Source organism: Scomber japonicus, chromosome 6 (genome assembly GCF_027409825.1).
Source record: "Scomber japonicus isolate fScoJap1 chromosome 6, fScoJap1.pri, whole genome shotgun sequence".
Classification (NCBI taxonomy): domain Eukaryota; kingdom Metazoa; phylum Chordata; class Actinopteri; order Scombriformes; family Scombridae; genus Scomber; species Scomber japonicus.
In genome coordinates, this window is record NC_070583.1 from 30,967,503 (window position 1) to 30,984,398 (window position 16,896).

Below are 16,896 nucleotides of genomic sequence, written 5' to 3' on the forward strand. Positions count from 1 at the left end.
GGAGAGAAAAAGAAAACTACGCCTTAAGCATTTTGTTTAATCCTGTCTCTGTCGCACTATGTGAGGTTCAAATTCAGTGCAAGTGCATTTAGATATCCGGTTTGACTGTTAGTTGTATTTCTGTCAATTGAGATGATTTGATGGACAGAAAATGATTTGAGTTTTTTTACACATCATTTAATTGTTTATCAGGATAAACTACCAAACATTCACCAATTCCAGCTTCTGAGATGTGAGGATTTTCAGTTTTTCTCTGTTTTATGTGACTGTAAACTGAATAATCGTTGGATTTAAGGATAGTTGATCTAACCACAGAAGTACACAGACAAGGTTACTGTGGGTATTTTTCATTAATTTCCAACTAGACTGAATGATAACTAAAGGAAAGACATTAGTTTGCTGCCTTAACGTCTAATCAAACACATTGAGACAATTTTAAATTAATGTATTTCGCATTTGTTACACTACTCTGGCACCTGAGCTGAAACTATGCTATGTTATGAACCATGTAGTTAAATGTGAACCACCTAAAAATCAGTGTTCAAGCCTTTTCATACACAGACCAGACATATCTCCTCATTGTTGGCTATAAAATGTGCACAGACCCAGAACCAAACTCAAAACAAATTAATCTGACATGGTTACTGTGGGTATTTTTCATTAATTTCTAACTAGACTGAATAATAAATAATAGAAAAACTGATTATTAAAAAAAATCACCTTTAGTTTGCTGCTATATTTCGCATTTGTAGTACTATTCTAGCCTGAGCTGAAACTATGCTATGTTATGAACCTGTGAATAAGTGATGTGCGTGGATGTAGTGAATACGAACCACCTAAAAGTCAGCGTTCAAGCATTTTCATACGCAGGAGCAGACATATCTCCTCATTGTTGTCTAAAAAAAAAAATGTGCACAGACCCGAGAACAAAACTCAAAACAAGCATGTCCTTTCCATCCACCTCCCCCCTTGAAATCCAAAATGTTTTGCCCATAACAGATGAGGGATTGGATTTACCAAGCATTTTATATTTACAACAACCACAACATCATTATCATCATTGGGTTAATATGCACTTATATCCATCAGGAGTGTGGCATGCACTGGCACTGCACCACATTCCTTAGATAGCAAAGCAACGCTAAAAAACAGCCTCGCTTGGACAAAAATGGTCACACACTCAAACAAGCTTAAGACACCATTTTGAAAAATCCACCGTTTTTTTCTAGAGATAACAAACTCCGAGATGCCATCTTGCCAATTATTGTCAGATTAGCCGCTGTTAGCATAGATATACTCTCTTCCCCACTCCCCCCTAAAAGCATGCATGTGCAGGAATCTGTGCAAGGGTCAACATAATACTAAAGGTAGCTTAGCTTGTCTGCTAGCCCCTAAAAAAAGGACAGCATCCCTCCTTCTGCAACACGCTGCTCCAAAAAAAAGTGCTAATTAGCGAGCTAGCTTTGGTTAACATTAGCAAAATGACTGTGGGGAAAACACACAGGCCATGATATAAACCAAGACAACAACAGCAGCTTCATTTTTTATTTATTTTACCCTACCTATAATGTTTTAAAAAGCCACACACGCACAAAAACACACGACAACTAAAGTAGCATCGGCTATTTTTTTTAAAGCTAGCTCGTTTAGCCACCATAGCAACCACGGAGGAAGAAATGGAAAGAAAGAAAAGAAAGATAGAAAGATAGAAAATAACTACTAGTAAAGTCTACTACATAAGGACAATCCTGCCCCTTGCTTTATATTAATAATAATAATACCACTACTAATAATAATAAACAGAAGAGGAGACTTACCAATGCCACTAGGTCGAACAACAAAAGGTTTCCTCCCGTGTGCGTGCGTGTGCGTGTGTGTGTACGTGCGTGTGCGTGCTTGCTCTGGTCGGTTGTCCCGTGTGTGTCGGTGTCGGTGCAGACTGGCTCAGCTACAACAACGTTTTGTCGTGGGGGCCAGTGCAGTGATGGTGGTGGTGGTGGTGTGTTGGGTTATAGGAAGACAGCTTTCACCCACCAAAGAGAGAGAGAGGGAGAGGGAGAGAGAGATGGCCACCGTGTGAGTGGGGGATGGGGGATGCACTAGAGAGAGGGAAAGAGAGAGAGAGAGCGAGAGAGGGAGGGATGCAGGGATGCAAGGAGAGGAGGAGGGAGGGGGGGGGGGGTGCATGCATGGATGACCCACCGATAACAAACAGTGCAAGGGCTTTAATATAATAATTTTCTTTACATATAGAAACCTTATATTAAAACAAGTTAATGAGCAACGTTGCACTCATTCCTGGTGTTTTTTAAATACTCTCTGTCTGTAATGGAGCATTTGAGTTTAAAGGTCAGTGGAAAATAGACTATTATGTTATTTTATTGATGGAGATGCACACATACACGATGAGATATTTAGGATGTTGTTGCATAATCATACTATTATACTCTCATTCAGTCAGCAATGGAGTATTTGTGTTTAAAGGTCAGTGGAAAATCGACTATTATTATTATTATTTTATTATTTTATTGATGGAGATGCACATACACATGCTGAGATATTTAGGATGTCGTTGCATAATTATACTACTGAGTCTTTGTTCTGTTTTTGGTGTGTGTGTTTTGGCCCCTTTATTCATGATTGAGACCACGGGGGTTGTTTTGTGCAGATGACAAAATGACCTGTATCGATCAGTATGGCGTAGCAGCACGTAAGTATCAATATTAATTAAATAGAAGTTACACTAACACACTCACACACGCTGCAGTAGTAGTAATACTGTAGTAACACGACTGCAAAAGCAAGCAGTTTTATATGTTTGTGATCAACATTTCCAGACAGGAAAGTGTGTTATTTGGTCAGCAGCACTGTGGTGGTTAAACAGTACTGCAGCATAGCTGTAAATTCACTAATTCAGATTCAGTGCCTCTCGCTTCATACATAACCACAACCACAAATTGAGTTTTACTGCAAGACAGCGCCACCCAATGGTGAAGAAGTACATCGCATCCAATAGTAATAGACTGACATATACAGTGTTTGTATGGCCCATTTTATTAGTAGTTGTAAGACATTAAGTGAGCTCTTCACTTCTCACTAACGCAAATACATTAATAAAAAACATATAAAGTGTTTGTTTAAATATTCAAATAATATTATATAAACATATATGACTCATTAATTAAAACACATTTTTAAATATAAAATCCAGTGGCATGATTGCTGCATTTAGTTCAGTTGCATTATTATTAATAGCAGACTGCACATACTGTATACACTATGTATATTTGCACATTCCTGCAGAGTATTTCAATTTTATTTTATTCTCTTAAATTTAAAATTTAAACATGTTGCAGCTTTTCTCACATTTCCATGTATTGTAAATTTCTTTCTTTCTTTTTTCTATAGGCTACTATTGACTGTTATGCACCATAACACCAAGGCAAAGGCAAGGCTTGTTTGTGCAAACCTATTGGCTGTAATTCTGATTCTGGTAATGTATCTATGTCAGGTACCACTGAAAGTACACTTTGGTTAGAAAATAATAAATAAAAAAACAAAACTATGCTATCTACAGAGCATGTACACACCAACAGCTCCAGCCAGCAAACACATAAATAAGCTAGGTATTTGTGAACTAGTGTTAATATAATTTGCAACTGATAATGGTTAAACCTATAACCTCACACGACCCTGAACTGCTTACTTTCATCTTGTTTTAGCCAAGACTTATCAGTAAGCAACCAATTACATATAACTACAGTTCCCAGCAGTCTTTGCGCCTCACTGGACCGCAAACAAAGAGCTGCATATGCGCACTCACAATACGAGGGTTTTAAACCAGATTAACATCGTATTATTATTATTATTTTTTAAAACATCATTAGTAATTGCGTGTTTTCAGCAAAGATAAAGTTTGCGACCAGTGTGACCACAAAAAAAACAAATATCTGTCCGAGACCTCGCGTGAATTCACGCGCCCGGAAGTTAGGATGGCATGAGAGAGAGAGAGAGAGCTGTCCAGGGTGCTGACACTGTACAGTAAGTAGAGCTGCTCCTGCTTCACTTTACCTACTGCTGTATATAACTTGTGTTTTTGTTACTTATATATGTTTGACTTTTGACAGTGATACGTGATCTGAGGTATGGTGTAATATATTTTAATTTGGAATATTGGTATGCTAACATGTGTCAGACACACACCAAACTATATTTATACAGTTCTCAGTAGTAGTCTATGGATATTTCACACCTTTATATCACTATATATGTCACTATATGCTCAAGGCTTTAATCATGTATTCCATTTTGTTATCCCTACTTAACTTCATCTTTGTCTCTTCATACACGAAGACAGGCTCAGACATACAGCATTCTTTATAAAATGCATTTTAACCTTTGCTTTTATATGTTTTTGTCAGAATTTAGCACGATGGATGAACTTCAAGAGTCATCCTCCTGCATCACCAACGCCCTCAACCCCCGCAGCCGTCCTCCCAGCAGTAAAGCTGGCAGCAGTCCAGAATGCAACGGGGTCCCAGAGCACCGTACCCACTTGCGGGTGTCTGAGTCACATGGACTTCAGCTGCTGGGCGTGCTCAGATCGTTTAGGGAGCATGGTTTAATGTTTGACTTCACCATTAAGGTCCAGGAGCACAGCTTTCCTTGTCACCGCTGTGTCCTTGCAGCATGCAGTGATTTCTTCAGGTATCTATCTATCTATCTATCTATCTATCTATCTATGTATCTATCTATCCATCTATCCATCCATCTATCTATCTCTTCCTTAGAATGATCTCTTTCTAAATATAATGTGTAACTGCTCTACGTTTAGGGCCATGTTTGAGGTGGATATGCGAGAGCGTGATGATGGTTCAGTAACATTGGGTAACCAGTCTCTGGCGGCGGTGACTTCCTTCCTGGATTTTGCGTACTCTGGAGAGATTCTCATCACGGATGGAAATGTGGACATGCTGTTTCAGCTCGCCTCCTTTCTACAGGTAAAAATACAACCAATAGCACTCACAGAATACCTATAGATTTTTTTCTTTTCTCTTAAGCACATATTATGTCTACAATAGTGAAGACAAAATGGAGAAAACCACCTCTGGGAGAAAATTATGTCTTAGAACTGGTTACACCCTCATAAAACATGAAAAAGCTCAGCTGTTGCAGAGAAATGGGTTTAAAGAAAGAAAAAAAACTTACACAAGAGGATAAAACACAATATAGCACCATGTTTCAGGGTGTCATGGTTGACAAATGATTTTCTTGGTCATTGGTGGTCAAAACATCTGATTAAATTCATGTGTAGTTACATTGTGTGTGATTGTGTATTCGTGTATAATACCTTTTATCTCTTAACCTGGTGTTAGTTTAATGTGGTTCCAGACCTCTAACCCTAACCCCACATCTCTGATTTTTTACAACCCTTAAAATTGAGATGACAAAGCAAAAAGAAACCAGCATTTTGAGTGTGTGAGTTTACTACATCGAAGCTTTACTGACATATTCCTATTCTGCTTAGTTTGTGGTAAAGCTGTAAGGACAACACATATAAAGGATTTCAAGGAGATTAATACAATATTTGTGTTTCCATGCATGTGTTAAAGGTTGTTTTAAATTATCTGTGGATTGCAAAGTTTCTAAAACCTATATATACTCTGTTTTTATGAAAATCGGTTATTTCACTCTGTTTTTCCTGTTGTCGTTATCATTGCATCAGGTGCCGGTCCTGTCCAGAGCGTGCAGTGACTTCCTGATAGGAACCATGGATCTTTGCAACTGTCTGTCCCTCCTGTCCATTGCTGAGGCCTATGGATCAAACTCTCTCCTCCAAAATGCCAATACATTTGTGGTTCAGAACTTCAACGACCTTTCCGAAACTCAGGACTATCTGGACATGCAGGTGCTAGTTGAGGACACACAGGGTTGTTTGCATGAAGAAAATAACTAAACAACCATCCATTAGTCCTTTGAATAATTTCTAATCTGACTGTACAGTATATTGTGTTTGCATAGAATACACTCTGTCTGCCTGAGCTAACTAACAATTACACCTATTTTTGCTCATTTTCAGTGATTCATATGGCAATTTCAAATAGTTTGCTAAATAGTAACTTAAGATTCACCTTCTGTTGATTTTGTCTGTAGCATATGATACTCTAGAGCAGAGAAAACCTTCCCTCTGCATGAACATACTCAGAACAGTGCACAGTAATACAATACATTTCATTCATTTTAAGTAGATGAATGATAGACACATATTTTCTTTCATAAAATGTTTTAAAGTAATGATCTCAGCAAATTTGTGGATAGAACACAGACTTCTTTTACAACTAATTTTCTCCAATGTCTGGCTCAACTCTCAGACATGCAGATTTTGAGTCTGAAGTGTGTAACAAGCTTTGTTATCATTACAAATATTCACTAAATCTGGCCCTGGATGTCTGAGATGGTCTTCCAAAGGACAATTTTAATCTGTGAAATGTACTTCACCCCACTTACGTCAAAAAGCCTGACTGAACTGCTAAAAGAACTTGCTCAGTATTCACCATATTAATTGCTTCTTACAGACGAATGTGTTGGAGGCATGCCTAAAGTCAGACTCCCTAAACGTGCCCAGGGAGGAGGCTGTGGTGATGTCACTTCTGAAATGGATACGCCATGATCTTCCTGCAAGACAGAAGCTGTTACCCAAAATGTTATCTCTAACCAGACTCCACCATCTACCTGTGCCCATGCTAAAGGTATGCACACGCAGAATGTGCTGTATACACACATATACAAAGGCATACATATACACATTCACACTGCTGCTCTTGCCTTATCCTCCTCATATCATCTCTAACCTTTTTTCTCAGAGTCTGCGTAAATCAGACTCTCTGCTCTGCAATGATGAGTCCTGTCTCAACCTGCTGTCGGAGGCTCAGAGCAGACAGAGTCAGTACAGCGGCCTGCTCTCCGATGCCAGGCCCGCCACCACACAGAGCTACATTTACATCCACAAGACAGAGGAGAACGGAGAGATCTGCCACACCTTCTGCTACTGTCTAGAAACAGACAAGTGGAAAGAGCTAGGGACAGTGCATGGAAAGGGGACGGCCACAATGCCAGACCCGCCAGGCTCCTACCTGACTGGCTATGCTGAGAAGGTACATTTTGGGATAGACATCCTGGGATAAAAAAAACATTTTTTAAATCATGCTCTTGCTTTGAGTTTGAAACATCTCATTATCCTCTCTACTGTTCAAGATGTTTGTCACTGGTGGTTGCCGGGGAAACTGTTGCCGAGCTGTACGTCTCCATGTGGCCGAGCCATTCCATGATGCTACAGATGAGGTTTGGTGCTTCTGTCCTGTGACTCTAACCTGCACACCTGTACCAGCAATGATGAAACCCCGAACCATGCACACAGCTGTGACCTGCTTGGACCGAATTTATGTCATCGGGGGACGAACCAAGGGACCCAGAGGCGGTGCTCCAACTCTGCTGGAGGTACAAACAAACAAGCAGTGTATGTTGGTGTAAATGTTTTCATGTGCGGGACAAACTCTGCTCCACTCTGTCTTATCTATGTTTAGGTGGAGTATTATAACCCTCTGTCCCAGATCTGGTGCTCAGTCAGCCCACTGCCCAATGCCATCTTCTACCCTGAGGCCAGTGCTTGTGGCAGCGTTATCTATATCCTGGGATCGGAGGTGGAGATCACGGACTCCTTCAACCCCTCACTGGACTGCTTCTTTAGCTACGATGTCCAGCAGGACCAGTGGAGCCGCCTGGTGGCAGAATTTGGCCAGTTCTTCCATGCTACACTGGTCAAGGCAGTGTCGATTCATAATACACTGCACCTCTGTGACCTGTCCACTTATAAGGTGAGCTATCAGATGAGCACTAATGACTTAATTAATTAATCAATTAGTGTGTAAATTATGTAATGAATAGATAGGATATTGTGCAGGATGTGTCAGTTGAAATCATAAGGAGATTCATCTTGTTCTCTGGCCTTTATTTTCCATCCAGGTCTACAGTTTTTGTCCAGAAACCTGTGTGTGGAAGGGTGAGGGATCGTTTGAATGTGCTGGCTTTAATGCTGGAGCATTGGGTATGAGAGATAGAATCTACATCCTGGGTGGAGACTATTCCCCTGACGAGATCACTGATGAAGTTCAGGTACAAGAGAACATTTTATCCATTGAAACTAACTTATTAACTAATTTACTAACTTTCAAGAGGCCTCTTTCAGTGATCTGATCTGAAGGAAACATTGGCTGCATTTTACAGTGCATTGAAAATAATTTAGTTGCAAATAAAATATGCAATGTAAAGTGGTCCTAACTAACTAGAAAATTATTTTTAAGGGCAGTATATTTATCGACTAAGATTGGCTTAGACACTGTTTTTACTATCTGTGTTTCATGTTACCTGTGCAGGTGTACTACAGTGGCAGGAGTCAATGGGAGGAAGTGGCGCCTATGCCCAGAGCGCTCACTGAATTTCACTGCCAGCTCATCAGCTTCAACAGACACAGAGATCCATGGGGTGACGCAGCATGATACACAGCAGACAGACATCAACGTGGACACATGCAAGTGGATGAATCACTGATGTAAGCATGGACCCATGAGCCTCCCTTGGCTTTCAAACTCCTGTGCATGAAGGACAGCTGTGCTGAACACCTCCAGAGAAAATGTCATTCAAGTTTGTCAACAGCTAACACCACATCCCCTCTCACAGATCACCATTACACAAGACCACCTGAGCCAAATAATTTATTTTTTTATTTAAAGATCTGATCCTTAAATTTGTATGTTTGAAGCACCTGTCATAGGATCTTTGTTGTGTCAATTGAAATGTGGTCCCTCCTATGGAGGAACCCAGCTGAGCTTAAGACTATTATAGAAATCCTATTTTAGTACCTGAATATTTTTGTCAGACACATGTGTTTAAAATACAGAATCCACTCAAAGAAGATTCACTATATCTTTAAATGTATCAGCTCTCTTACAGCAAGAATAATGACAAGAAGAATTTGCTCTTGAGACTCCATTTACTGTACACAGCTTACGCTTAATGTGTAATGTCTGATTTTCTCTTCTTAAGTTCAGCTGAAAGAGAACTGCGCATGTACACTAAACTGGGTTAAAGTAAAATACTTTAATGGTAATACTATGTGAATAATCTGGGTGGATTCTCACTTTAAGCTACTTGCCTTTCTTCTGTTTTAGATTGACACATGTCTATGCATGGCCTGTTTGTCCTCTCATCATATACACAACCCAATATGCAACCAAAAGATGAATCTCTTCATTTCTGTTGAAAAGTGCAAATGTACAACTTTATCTAGACTTTTCTTGTCTTGCACTTGTATCACAGAGAAACATGCTGTAGCTGCAGTCTATTAATAGTAAATTAACTCTCAGAAACCATGAGGATGGCCATCATGGCGAATGAATGCAGAATGTATTTGTGCTTTGAAACAGAAAAAAAAAGAATGCAACAAATGAAAGTCTGTATTATGGCAAGAAGTGAACATAAACATAATGCTTTATCATGTGTTGATGTCCTGTTTTGTCAGAAAATATACAACGCTTTGACAATGTCATTTCCTTAGAAAAATACAGAACAATATACCTTAGAGACTGAGAGACAACAGCACGGTTCAGATGTCGCAGAAACATTTGCTATATATTACTATTATTAGTGACATTACAGCATTTTCACTTGAAGGGTAGGCTCAATGAAAACACTTGAGACCCCTATTCATTTCTTATATTAGTCTTATCTCTACCCTTTCAGCTCTTGCCAGAAAGTCAAGGCCACATTTAAAAATATCTCAGAATACAAACACCCATCTCAGACTTGTTTGTCACAGTTTAAATATTACACTACTACTACTACTGCAGCTCTGGACCAGAGAGGTGATCATAAAACTGAAAGAATGAAAAGATGTAAACACAACAATAAGAATCAGTCCTACAGTAACCGAGCCGGCTTCCCTCCGCACGTTTCCCTCCATCTCCTCGGCCTCTCTAGAGCCAGGAGATGAGAGGCGTGTGTTTTCTCCATGGTTCAGATCTGATAACTTTTCACCAGCAGCCACATTAGCAGCACGGTGATTAAAACCACCATGAAGTTGAGGAACAGCTCCTGCGTTGAGCGGTCCATGGCTGTTTCCCCAGATGGAAAGGAACCGGAGAGAATAGGTGTACGAGGAGCAGAGGGAGCTGCGGCAGGCCGGGGGAGAGGAGGAGGAAGGTTGCAGAAGTGGAGAGAGAAAAAGATTACCACAATATGTTAAGCAAGGCAAGTAAGTAGACATGTAAAAGTGTGGCTTGACAGTATGTGTGTGCATATGTGTCAGTGGCTGTGTTTGTGTGTGTGTGTGCATGTATGACCTCGCTGTTATCATAGATTGGAGGGATCGGTCACGTCTCAGTTGGGTCACTATATCTGTTCACAGTTACCATTACTCAACATGGAGCAGGGGGGGGGGGGGGGGGGCACAATATTCCCTTGCATACACGTATGGGACATGACACACATACACATGCACACACACACTTACAGGATACAAAGTACTGCAGAGCAATGTTGTTTTTTTAGTTACATTGACCAAATCCATTTAAATCCATTGAATTCACTTCTGTTCATGACTGGCAGTTGCAAATATTTACTCCTGATCAGCTGTCAGCATCAGTATTACTCTCCCAACTATGATAACATTTCCCAGGATGATCACTAAATGAAGATAAAGTTAGTTGGATGTGACAGCGTTAGTATTATCCTCCCAACTATGACAACATTTCTCAGAGTGATCACTAAATGAAGATGAAGTTAGTTGACTGTGAACTCACTATAAACAAGAGGAGACAGCAGATGTAGTTATGTGCTCCAGCAGTCCAGCCTCTCGTAGTCTTGACCTCTGATGCAGCAGCTTGTGTTCAGTCTGAAAATGTTCTTGGTTGTGGCAGTTCTTCACTTCCTCTCCGCAGAATCTTACAGTATCAGCAGATGATCTTTTCAGCCCGTTGCCCAGCTTCTGCGGTCGTCAGGGGCAGGGCCCGCTCCTAAAGTAGTCAACCTCAACGGACCGCCCATGATTCACATACACACACAGTGATGTCACACACCAACTCAATGACCAATAGAGTGTGTTATTTTCCACAATCAGGTCCATTGGAGTGTTTCCCATCTTTAACCAAACAGAGTCTCTGTCTTTCTCTCTCTCTCTCTCAGGGGCTATTTATAAAACATTATTGGTGGATTACAGTTGTCCCAATTGCAATACTTGCTTCATTTGATTGATATAGGAAACTGAAAGTGTAACTTGAGGGAAATATGCAAATGAGCAATAACAGAGCAACCTCTTGAAAATTGCAACATATGACGCACATAGGTTCAAATGCAGATGATGCCACAATTCATCATGCACTCTGTTCTGTCACTTCATGCTGTTTACTTTAATATGATCCTTAAGTCCCCCTCCACTCCACATTGTGTTTTGCTTATTGTTATGTCATGATATGGATGTTTGATATTCACTGTGCAGAGTGTGACACCTAAAGGTTTTCACATTCATCTGCTGAAAGTTTCTGTGCTTATTGAAAATCTGATTTCAATGGTTGAGTTTGTGACATCACAATTAGTCCTCAGCTGATTTGGGTCTAATACGCAACATATAGAGGTGTTATGATGAAATTTGAGCAAACATCAAGTAGTTTCCAGTGAAATGTACTTAAATTAATATCGTATTATAAAATATCGCCTGCTGCTGCACTTCAGTTAACTCCACCTCTTTTCCTGACTGCTGAAAGACAACTGGATGGATGACCACAAGAGGATGTGTAGGTTACAGAGGAACTGTCCGCCTGGCTTACACAGGTTCAAATGGATTAACAGATGCAGACACGGGGGTAGAATCAGATTCTGTTCCCCTCTGTGGAGTGCTGGCAGGCAGATACTGTATAATAATATACTGCACTAGCTTTTTCTTGCTCTGAGTATGAGAAAAGCTACTGTTGGTCAACACTGCCCATAGGAACTGCCTTCAAACAGAACTTTACAGTCTTTGCCAAATATCCCATCTATCTTGGTGCTAAGAAACTGGTTCTGACAGGTCACCTCAGATCATCTCACACTTGACAGCTGCTTAGAACAGTGTTATCTCTGAGCGGGTGTTAAACCCCCTTTTGCACACACACACACCTTCTATCGTGCACACGGAGGGGTCACAGTAGGACAAACTGTGTACGAGCATGGCTCTCTTGAATCTTTCCATCACAAGATTCTAAGGTCATTCCAAGAGGATTTAACAGATGAAACCGGGTGCCATTTCATCTCCCTGTGTGCTCTGCCAGTGTCAGGCAAATAGCTGTTCGACCAACGGATTCTCATTGTCATGGAGATCCAGTGCTGGAGTGATTGAATAAAGCAGGATGAGGTGTACAGGCATCTCTGGTGGGGTGGACCACAGCCCATGCTGACAGCTGTGTGTATGTGTGTGTGTGTGTGTATGTGTGTGTGTGTGTTTAAGATAGAAGAGTGATGCCCTTTAAATCTGTGGAGAGACAGAGGGGTGTCAACAAGGCCTCAGAGACACCATACCACACATTCTGGGACACTCTCTCTGTGTGTGTGAATGTGTGTGTGTTTGGGGGAGGGGTGGTTAGTCTAGTTTAGCTTAACCACTGGAAAAAAACAAACCTCAGAGAGTGAATTAGTTTATTTCCCAAATGTAAACTGTTGCTATCATTTTAAAGCAGTTATCTCAATCTGATGTTTCTATGAAAGCTATGAAAGTTCTGAATGATATCTTAAAGTTAAAACCATAGACTGTATGGTTAAAACATTGAATTCAATCTATGCAAAAGTGATTGTTTACATATACTAACTACTACTATAGCAGTGATAGAAACATCATAGCTTCATAGTGCACATTTCAAAGGTACGTTGACAATATTGTTTCTATCTAATATTGAAAAAATAAGTAAAATGCACGATTTGATGCCGAAATGTGCCGTTTAGCGATGTGTTCCCTTAACTCAATTAACACCAGTTGTCCCGCACATTAGTTTTCAAATGGCTGGCAGTGAAAAATTATTAAGCTTTGGTGTCAAAATCTTTTCCACTACAGCAAGAGAGATTGGAGGAGATACAGGAATTTACCTCAGCTGACTCTCATCCTGAAGAGAAATGATACACACACACACACACACACACACACACACACACACACACACACACACACACACATACAAGGATTGCCAAACACAAATCTCAGCCCTGTTGATATTTTGGCCAGTTGAAATATTTTGTTTGAACATCAGATCTGTTGCCAGAAACTTCTACCACTGTGTCTGCTGCCCACAAGTCTATGAATAAAACATGTCTTCTCTCGTTGCTATCCGTGGAAAGCAAGATAAATACACGTTTTATAACATAAAAGCTTTAAGATGAACTTTATTTCCTCTTTGAATTACATCATGTCAAGCAGATGCCAGGAGAACAGTAAATTAGTATACTGAGATTTGGTAAATACATGCTTGTCTATCAACATCTGTCAAACAGGAAGCAGATTGGAGACATATATTAGTTTCCTACTCTCTTACCACATCGAAACAGCATCTTCGGTCCCTTTATTTAACTTATACAATATTTTATGTTGTTTATTGTATCTCGTCAGCTTTATCTAATCACCCACTGTGTTGTTCTGACTTGTTCATGTTGCACATTTTATTTCATGCTCATCTTGCAATGGAAAAACACCTGCAGTTTTGGCTTTCACATTTCTGCACTTTAGCCTGGTTGTTTCATCGCCTCAATTTTAAAAGACTCATCTTTCTCCAAGAACAGATGGATATCTGCTTACACCGTCCATTGGGAGCAGTACAGATCAGAACCACTATTTTAAAACCCAGGATCTGGTTTCTTTATCTGCCCATCTCCATCCAGCAGCCTCCAGCTAATTGCAATACAAAGATGCCAGCAGCAGCAACAGCAGCAGCAGTTTGGCCTCTGGCTACTGGCCCAGCATTTCAGAGGGTGATGGTATGCCTCAGGGTACATGAGTGGTTCCACTGCAGTTCTCACCATTACGCTGCTTTTTCAAAAGCTTGATGTGTGAGGTGAAGCTGCCCTTGAGCAACAGGGAAGGGAAATATCTCCCTAATCTCCAGTCCATAACTGTGACAAGTGACAAGAGATGAGACTTAAGTTCAAAGTTCATTCTTAACTTTGGAAAACACCAGATGAGAAGCTGGCGTGCATCTTTAAATCAAGCAAATGATTCACCAGCTTCTAAATGGACAACATGGTGAGATTGTTTTCTTAACTGGAATATTTCTGAGACATTTTTCAACAACAATGTTTCAAGTCAGGTCGACTGAGGGTGATAAAGTGCAAGCAACTCTGCCAGCAGTAATTGATTTACAATGTCATAACACGGACAAAAATAGGAGTAGAACTGCCCATTAAATCATCCCATCCCATGTCCAAGTTTTAAGGTTATCTTCCAGCGCTCATAAAAAAGAGTGTCAATTTTATTAGAGTCTTGTGAAAAACTAGATGGAGCAGAGTGTTGTTATCATGGAGGCGAGGGCAGCCTGTCTCCTGCTCTCTTGTCTGACCAGCTGTTGTTTTGTAGACTAAACTGAGCGTGCTGCTAAGACGACGAAGGGTTCCCACTGGCCAACTCTGCCTGGCGCTGTAATTACCGAGATGGTTGAGGACAGGTGAAGGCTTCATTTACACAACACACTAGTGTATAAATGCACGCATACACATACACATACAGATGCACACACACACAAAAAAAAATGCTTCATGCTCACACAAACACATATTATGACGTGCACGCGCTTGCTGGAACGCACACTCACACTCGGAGGGCTGGAGAGTCATTAATCTGGCTGTGGAGGAATTCAAATGCAGGATCTGAGCTAATTGGCTCCTTTGAGGGAGGATGCAGACAGAGTGCAGGGACCACAGAAGACATTGCACCAAAAGCCAAACTGATCAAATACATTGTTTTATAATTCAGCAACATGCCAAAATGCTGTTTCTCATCTGCCTGTTGTAATAATATTTTTTTCATTCTTGTCTTGTATAAAAAAAAAAAAGATTATCCACAGTTGCCAAAATCTGAGTGGAGTCTTAGGATGGATGAGGATGGCTCTCCCCAGGATAGACATACTATATAGTGACATTTTATCCCTTAGTATCAAATTAGCGGGGCCTATGGAGGGATCCCTGGAGCAGTTTTGTGTCTCTTTTGTTGGGAGATTAGGCAGGCATGCACCATGGATTTGCCATTGTGGTTTAGTTAGGTCCTATATTATCAAGCCACAGACCACAACACTGGCTGTCAGTAAGGGCTAGATACTACATGAGTATAGTTCAGAACAGAAAACAGAAGGATCACTCACACAAAAACAACCAGAGCAATCCTATTATTAACTTGATGTTGTAGATAGATAGATAGATAGATAGGTAGGTAGGTAGATAGATAGATAGATAGATAGATAGATAGATAGATAGATAGATAGATAGATAGATAGATAGATAGAGAGATAGAGAGGTAGATAGATAGATAGATAGATAGATAGATAGATAGATAGATAGATAGATAGATAGATAGGTAGGTAGGTAGATAGCTAGGTAGGTAGGTAGGTAGGTAGGTAGGTAGGTAGGTAGATAGATAGATAGATAGATAGATAGATAGATAGATAGATAGATAGATAGATAGATAGATAGATAGATAGATAGATAGATAGATAGATAGATAGATAGATAGATAGATAGATACCACCAGCAGAACAATATGTCCTGCCCTGCTGGAATATTATAAGGCAACAATAATAAAAAGTATAACAGTATGACTAATAAAATAATCCCCAAACCCAAGCAAGCAGAGCAAACTGTCTTGTTAGGATAGTCTTCATCTACCAGCAGGTATGGTCACCAAGACGGTTGCTTAGGTTACGACTACTACTAGACTTTTTACATTCTTGCTTTTATACTGCTTTTATACTTGTTTTCCCTTCTTAATAGGTTTTTTGACATGCTTGCTTTTATATAGCTTTTATAAATAGAACTTGTTTTTCTTTCTTAATAGGTGTGGAATACAAATAAACAATTAAACTGCATGCGAGGAGTGGCCATACACTGAATCACACAATAAGTCTAACTCATGCAAAGGAAGACGTGAGGAAGATCTGTAGTTACCTTACCTATGTCTTATCTATCTTTGTTATCTAGTTTCCTTTCTTTTTCCCTGTTCACTTGCATGGGTTTTCTTCTGGTTTGACTTTCAAAGCCTGATTAGTGGGTCAGTTTTCACCCGACAGCCACCAAACGTCATGTGTGACCTCAGGCCACCAAACACTCATTGAACAGAACCTCAACCCCCACTTTCCTTTTTTCTCAGAGGACTGGGAGGACATTGTCTGGGCTGGAGGAATTATACCATTGAAGCAGCACTTCATTTCACTGGAGAAACTATTGTTGCACTTTTTTTTGGTGGGGGGGGGGGGGGGGGGGGGGGGGGGTCTCCAATCTAAAATCCTGCCTAGTGCACCAACATAAGGCCGGTGATAACTATATTATACTATATACTATTATACTACTATTATACTATTGATAACTAATGAGATTCTGTGACCTGCAGTGTTGGAAGTACTCAGATGCTTTACTTAAGTAAAAGTATCTGATATATTAAATACAATTAACAAACTGCCTTTTATCACTCACAGCCCAATTTTTTCTTTTTTTTTTTTTTACTTTAGAAGTCTACTTTAGAGGGGCACCCATGACTGCACTGGAGAGCTCCTTCAGTAACAGACTCCTTCATCCACAGTGTGTGAAGGATCGACATCGCAGGTCCTTCCACCCTGCAGC

At 40.2% G+C, this 16,896-nt stretch overlaps 3 protein-coding genes across 4 annotated transcripts in view; 1 reads left to right on the top strand and 2 right to left on the bottom strand.

Annotated features, from left to right (window-relative positions):
- The window catches only part of fam168a (family with sequence similarity 168 member A), a 28,848-nt gene extending 26,826 nt beyond the window's left edge, over positions 1-2,022 (bottom strand). For both annotated transcript variants that reach the window (XM_053320901.1, XM_053320900.1), the window contains exon 1: positions 1,818-2,022. The gene's annotated coding sequence lies outside the window, so the exon portion shown is untranslated. The remainder of the gene's footprint in view (positions 1-1,817) is intronic.
- A 2,812-nt stretch (positions 2,023-4,834) lies between these two features.
- Positions 4,835-8,555, top strand: kbtbd3 (kelch repeat and BTB (POZ) domain containing 3). The gene is made up of 8 exons (XM_053320895.1): positions 4,835-5,000; positions 5,726-5,908; positions 6,576-6,749; positions 6,864-7,154; positions 7,255-7,497; positions 7,584-7,874; positions 8,023-8,172; positions 8,433-8,555. Exons 1-8 carry the CDS (start codon positions 4,839-4,841, stop codon positions 8,553-8,555), a joined length of 1,617 nt encoding a protein of 538 aa, XP_053176870.1. The 5' UTR covers positions 4,835-4,838.
- Positions 8,556-9,896: 1,341 nt separating this feature from the next.
- LOC128359957 (sarcolipin) lies at positions 9,897-10,167 on the bottom strand. The gene is made up of 2 exons (XM_053320269.1): positions 10,084-10,167; positions 9,897-9,932 (listed from the first exon to the last, which is right to left on the bottom strand). The coding sequence occupies exons 1-2, from the start codon at positions 10,165-10,167 to the stop codon at positions 9,897-9,899; spliced, it is 120 nt and encodes a 39-aa protein (XP_053176244.1).
- Positions 10,168-16,896: the final 6,729 nt, after the last annotated feature.

Excerpts from the sequence above, each read along its gene's own strand:
- kbtbd3 (XM_053320895.1), top strand. The coding sequence starts at position 4,839 with ATGTTTGAGGTGGATATGCGAGAGCGTGATGATGGTTCAGTAACATTG. Across the intron at positions 7,875-8,022 it reads GTGACCTGTCCACTTATAAG|GTCTACAGTTTTTGTCCAGA; the intron begins GTGAGCTATCAG and ends TTTTCCATCCAG. Across the intron at positions 8,173-8,432 it reads AGATCACTGATGAAGTTCAG|GTGTACTACAGTGGCAGGAG; the intron begins GTACAAGAGAAC and ends TTACCTGTGCAG.
- LOC128359957 (XM_053320269.1), bottom strand. The coding sequence starts at position 10,167 with ATGGACCGCTCAACGCAGGAGCTGTTCCTCAACTTCATGGTGGTTTTA. Across the intron at positions 9,933-10,083 it reads TGTGGCTGCTGGTGAAAAGT|TTTTATGATCACCTCTCTGG; the intron begins TATCAGATCTGA and ends TCATTCTTTCAG.